Source organism: Nanorana parkeri, unplaced genomic scaffold, assembly GCF_000935625.1.
Source record: "Nanorana parkeri isolate BGI_ZX_2015 unplaced genomic scaffold, ASM93562v1 scaffold616, whole genome shotgun sequence".
Lineage (NCBI taxonomy): Eukaryota > Metazoa > Chordata > Amphibia > Anura > Dicroglossidae > Nanorana > Nanorana parkeri.
In genome coordinates this window covers 526,870-533,588 of record NW_017306884.1, presented here as the reverse complement: position 1 = coordinate 533,588, position 6,719 = coordinate 526,870, and the positions used below count along the sequence as shown (strand labels likewise).

The 6,719-nt window shown below is 40.4% G+C and overlaps 1 protein-coding gene across 1 annotated transcript in view; it reads right to left on the bottom strand.

Moving 5' to 3' along the window:
- Positions 1-6,719, bottom strand: part of AOAH (acyloxyacyl hydrolase) — a 102,226-nt gene that overhangs the window by 34,288 nt on the left and 61,219 nt on the right. The window contains exon 10 of the mRNA XM_018562939.1: positions 5,646-5,694. Within this exon, the coding sequence (XP_018418441.1) occupies positions 5,646-5,694 (49 nt within the window). The remainder of the gene's footprint in view (positions 1-5,645; positions 5,695-6,719) is intronic.

Sequence of the window (6,719 nt, the reverse complement as noted above, 5' to 3'; positions counted from 1 at the left end):
AAGTAGTCAAATTTACTCAACAGAAAAACGAATCACATTCATATGTACTCTATGTAAAAATAGTGGTGTCCCGAGGCTGGGTGTCACCCTCTGGGACAACATCATGCACGCGTGTGACGTCATGATGGACGCGCGTAATGACGCCACGTGCACTTAACTGCTGGCTGCCATCTCAGTAATGGATACTGGCACAGGGAGGAGGGGCCATTCATCCGGCGGGATTAGGTATGCTGCTGGCTAAACACCACCGTGTCGAACACTGGAGTACTTTAAAATCACGGTGCACCGTGTCTACAATTAAAATCCAAGGGATAAGCTTCCCCAAGACCAGAGTGGATACGACAGGGTCGAGACAGCCAACAGTGAGTACAACGACATATTGATGGTAATATATCTCACATGTCTCCCCTCTCTAGTCACGATTAAGTGACGGGTGTTATGGACTCACGCTGAACCCGGGACTTTTAAACGATATATCCAAGAGTACAGTGATACTACAAAGAAACCCTGATTTCCTGAGCTTTTGTCTACTACGGGGACACTACAATACCGCTATTGAAGGATACATGGTTTCTGAAATCCTTAAATGGACACAGATCCGAAAAGGATATTATCCATAAATTGATTTCCTTCGTGATACAGGATATCCTCTTATTTACAGGAATACAATTGTGGCCATTATCGAAGATCACTTATCAGTTGCTAGGGATCAATATCACAAACGAAGAATTCCCCTCGAGGATAATTAGGAGGTTTACATTGTCAATATATGTGTGGGGCCCATGGGTTTGTATGAGTGTTACAACGTTGTTTTTTAAATTTTGAATTTTGAGAAGCACGTCAATGTTCCTTGGCATCCGGGTTACTATAATAAATTTTTTACCATTTTCATTAATATAACTGGTCTCGATTTATTTTTATGAACCGCTACTCCCAGTTATTCCTTACCTGGGAGACCCTTTTGCTTTTTTCATATGTCTATTTGGTTCAATAAATCTTGATGACCCAGTCTATTTTGATTGAATAGGAACACACACATAGGTTTTGTTCTCCTGGAATACCCCTCCCCCCTTTATGCTGCTGGGTCCCCTCCTCTCTCGTGCAGCTTTTGGGTCATGGACCAAGTGCCTGATTTTTCAGAGGGAGTGACACCAAAATTACTGTCAGTCATTTTGGTGTCACCCCATCTGATGGTGTCACCCGGTGAGGGCCACACACCCACTGTGTAAAAAAATGTTTTAAAATGTTTTGTTTGCCCTTAAAGAAACTAACTCTTCCTGCTAAAGTTAGGGCCTGGGTCAATGGGCTTTTGTTTGCACTAGAACTGCTTCTCCATGCAATTGAAAACAACTTGAAACAGGTTAATGAAACATATAAGGCAACCAAATGCAGATCAGAAGTAGGTTTACTGCTGGTCAAAAGCTCCTGTCAACGAACCCTGAATGCACAGAGATTTTCCAGCTTGTGGGGCAATAATCTAGCACTAGCATACTGAGAATGGATGGCACTGAGGAAGGTTACCTCTGCATGTAACCCATTACGCACACAAAAGGTAGCTGTCACCACATATTTGAATGAAAACATATGTTTACAGCATCTACTTACAGCAAATATGACCTGTAAAAATGTGTGTGACACTGCTGCCATGCCCGGACAGAAATGTAACAAAGTTTTAGAATTTGGTTGCCCTCTTAAAGGCTAGGATTCTTTAATTCCTGATTTAGAACAATCAAAAGTTCAGCTTACCATTTTACTGAAAAGCAAAACAATGCAAAAAGATATTACAAAAACAGACAATTAGCACTAATAAAATAAACCGCATTAGAAATAAAAATTAAGACTCCTGCAAAGTCTCATTCATTTGCAGAACACGTCCAATCTGATGGATCTGAGTCACTAGTTGTCATAAATTACTTTTAGAATTATTTCATAGTTTCAATGGTGAACTAGAACTCCAGCTGCTGATTGCAGCTATCTTTTCAAGTTCTTGAAGCATGTTTACAGAATTAACATAAGCAATCAAGGAGTTTGTGGAGTGTGCAGGGGGTTGAAGTATTTTATGATGCTTGGCTGAAACACCCTACCTTCCCAACTATATCTATATTTCCAATTGACAAAGTTTTACAATTCAACCACCAACATAGTATTCAATAAAATTCCTTTATGATTCTTTAGATACCAAATATGATAGAAATTGGATGCATATATTGCTTAGAAGATTTTATGTGTCCAGTTTGCTGACACATTCGGGAGATTGTAGTCACTGGGAATGGAGGCTCTGGGATTTTTGGGATTGAAAGGCATTGATAAAAGACAAGGTGACACCAGACAGGAAGATTAAGGATCACAATGCCTGCATGTTTGGTGAGGGTGTGAGATGCGCAGGGTCTAAGGACCCCCAGCTATTCACCTTCCCTGCTTGACATCTCCCAGGTTGCGGCCCTCTTACACCCCCAAGCAGACACAGTTAGCCGGATAATGCAAAGATGATAAGATCACTTGGAAAGTAATGTAATGGTAATCACAGTAATGGTAATCACTTGTAGCACAAGGGTCTTACGAAATGGAGAATGAAGTGAAGTGAAACCGTTGCAGTGGGGGGGAGGCTGGGATTTAGTGTTATATTAAATGTGTCATCACCTCTCCACCGCAGACATAAGATTTAAATCTAACTGTTTTTGTAGCTGACTTGCGAAGTTGGGAGAATTGAGGATGGCTTTGGGTTCAGTACAACTTTCCCATTCTATCCACTGAGTTTGGGATTTATCAGATCACATTATTGTCACACACAGTATCTGTTGTCTTTTTGTTCAGTTGCATTAACTTATAGTAACTATATAGGATGTCTTTTTAACTGTTGCCAATAATATTTCCATGTTCAAGTAAGTGCAGTGTAAGGCTATACGTTTTTTGACAAACAGATTGCAGCGCAACGCATCTGGTGTGAATGGGGCCTAAAAGTTTTAGTTTCCTGCAGAATTGGTTGGTCACCTTAGCATTGGCCCTGATATCCCGATCCTTTCCCTTGCAGGGTCCTATGACCCTGCCACACACACACACAAGCACAGCAAGCATGGCAAGCCACTCTCCTGCTCCCTACTCCTCCTTCCAAGCTGGTAGATGGACAGCTGCTGGAGACTATTGTGTCCCTCAGAATCTTGTACTGTACAGGAAGTTCAGGAAAACCAAGCTGAAAGAGTTGAAGCCAGCTATTCAGAAACATGATGAGTGCTTGGGAAACATGTAAAGGAATACTCTGCTTGAAATGTATATTTGTTTGATCTGGATTCATTATTGTAAAAAATATTGTAAACTTCCCGAGATAACAGCTGATTTCCAGACTGTTTGCATATAATTTCTATACGCAACCTCGGACTCTTATGTATGTGTTTGGTGGATTAACTTCCATACCCATCACATAAAATTGGTTAAAGTTCTTAAGCCTGTGACACACTGCACACGAAGCAGCACGGATCAAAGGGAAATGGCGGCGCATGGAGCTTCACACGCAGTGTGTCCTGCAATTTACACTCCGGCGCGTCAGCTTGCGAGAGCTCGCGTAGCTGAGCGTGCCAAAATGAAAAATGTTAAAAGGCTTGCATTATAAACCCGCATAGCATTGAGTTGTTACATGTGAGCCAATTGGCTCCAGATGGACTCTTTTACACTGCACTGCTCTCGCACACTGCATGTGAATATCCGAACCTCGCAACTTCGCTTTGCTGCTCACGGCTTCGCATGCAGTGTTTCACGGGCTTCAGAGTTGTAGAGGGACATGGGACTGTCCGGACTATTAAAAGAAGCATTACAAATCATCGGTCAAAGGTTTACAAAGGAATTTTTACAAGATACGTTTGAGAACAAATGCTGCTAATTTTAATTGATTCTAGAAAAACAATTAAATAGAAACTTTTTTTTTATTATTAACAAGCTTACAGGTCCATAAAACATTTCAGAAATATCATGTAAAATGATATAAAGAGCTAGACGTAGGTAGCCGTTTTTAAACCCTGCTGACCTTGTATGAGTTTATTGCTAAGAGGGGTTTATAACAGTTTAGAGCCAATAGCGTAGTAAGGAGGGGGTGAGAATGTATTAATTAATTGCCCATCTTACAAAAAGTTTTATTTTGCATCCTGTGTATTGTAGTGTAGGCTGTCTGTAAAACCTGCCGGGTTTTACAGACAATTGATAGAAAGTAATTATAGAAGGCATGTTCCTCCACAGTTTCTCCTTTTAGGTAAAGCCAGCAAAGGCATTGACGTAAAGGAATGTATTTCTTTACCCTGTGTTGTTTAAAAAGAATTGTACTGGGGCTGCTTTTACTGGAAGTCTAATAGAGTTTCTGGAAAGGGTGAGCTCCCAATTCCGTGCAGACCGTTTGGTTGCTACTGGACAGGACCTCATTAGGGCAGCTGGATCCAGCTATGTGTCAGAGTGTCTCCCAGCCCAAGACAGGCATTGTGCTGTGACTGAAAAAAGACTGTTATAAAGTCTGTGAGGTTGACAGGAACCTGTTGATGGACTGCAGCTGTTTCCAGAAAGGAACATTACCTTGAACAAGGCACTTTGCTTCTACGAGCACTCATTAAGGCTCAGTTGAGCAGATTTTTGCTTTTTGATTGCTCACTTTGCATTATGGATGGATGCCTTTACCATTTATGCTACTCTTGCCTGGAACAATTTGCTTAAGAGATTTGATGTTTTGCCTCTGCCTAGAGTATAGCCTCCACAGCAGCGGTGTCCCTAAACCCAGCAGAGTTGGGGGGGTATGTGGGGTGCTGGTGCTGCACTGTCTGGGAGGGGTGTTGGTAAAGGGGGTCGCTGATTCTCGCTCAGCTCCTAGCAATCAGTGACGTCAGTGAGCTGGGCAGGACTCTGGACAGAGCCTCACAGTTTGCAAAGAGCCCTTACCAACCTGGGACACTCTGGCCAGTCAGGGGGTGGCAGGCACACAGCTGCCTCAATATAGGGACAGCCCTGCCCGACAGTATGCAATTACATGTGTAGCTCTCCTTCCATTGATGTAATGGGTGGTTGATATGATGGCAGTCCTCTAATGATCCAATATTGTCCTATAGTATCCACCCCAATAAAAAAAACTTTGTGACAAAGTTAAAATAAAAACCTTAAAATAAATAATCAAAAAGAACCTCTAGAAAATTAATTAGGGCGAATGGCCTAAGGAAAAACAAATCTGGCAGCCATTTCTACTGTGTATGCTGCTCGGATATACAGTATACTCCCCTAGCCACTCACATTATTATTTATTTTTTTCTTAAGTAGCAGCTAATCCCATTAAACTGAATAAAAGAAAACAAAGACATGCAACTGTTGCCTACAGTATCCAACAGAATTGTTTAAGCTTCTCATAATTTGGATTGGTTGCCATGAGCTACATGAGCTACTTTTGTTCCTCTTCTCTTTTATCCAGTCCTCATGCATCAGTCCTTTCACACACACACACACACACACACACACACACACACACGTACCATTGTGGCTACAGTTAATTAGTTACAAGATTGAAATAATTTCTGTTTGTCTAGGTTTTTTGGTAACTCCATGACAAGTAATTCTTAACTGTGTTTACAATTTACTTCCGATAATGCATACATTTCATTGGCAGAATAAATGACACTCACCCAAATGCCGTTGCAGTTTGAATCACGTAGAGCATCCCAGTCTTCGGGTCTGTATAAATACATCAACATAGATCTGTTAACTCTATTCATTTTACAACTGCCTTTGCCCGAGAAATGCAAATCACTGCTGTTACTAAGGCACTATGTATTCTTATCACCAATGTCTTCTGCTTTGATTAACATAATAAACCCATATAAAATCCGAACACCTGTTGCTGGAGTGGCTCGCTCATGACTCGTCATCCAAATTACAGAATTGAAGAAGAAAAAAAAAAGGAAAAACAAAACATTTTCATATAACTCTAATTATCATGATGATTAGTATGGTAAGACGATGTCAGCTTGGTAAAGCGAGACACATTTTGAGATGCATTAAAATCTTTTTAAATTTAGAGAGACAAAGCTGTCAATTTATGATCACTGTAAGAAACAGATACAAATTATACATAAGGGAGCAGGGGAGTATAAAACAGTTTGTAGTCCTAGATAACTGTCCATAAACTTAAGAGAACAGTGCAAATGAAAGAAAATCAGACCACCAGAATAATTGTTTAGGGATATTTGCATAATCATGCACAATCTCCTACATGTTAATGTCTATGGTAAATTGAGGTGGAGTAGTTATGGCGCAGGCTTATCAGTCACAAACACAGTGAACAATTGTGATTCTCCAAAACATTTTATATGGCCCTTTGCTATTTGCCCCCAGACCAGTCAGCCAGGAGGTGTCTAGTGATATCTGCTCATGCCCTTAGATAAGGAGATTAACAGAGCCAGACAGTCAGCACCCCATATCTATGGTTACCTTAACCCAAAATGTACATTGATTTTTGGTCCTATTTTAAGGCTGTTAAATAACCTACCATATTTTAAAGTTAACCAAGTTTGAATTCTATTTTATTCTATCTTCATCAGCATTGTAACTCATAGAAGCCATGCTAGAGCCAATCAGGAAGTAGAACATTTTAACATGTTACCATTATTTAGAGTTCCTTTTTAAAGAAATTCTGCACTGCTTTGTTTTCTTCTTAATTATGTTTTTTTGCTGCTGAAAATATATTTATACACTGTGTA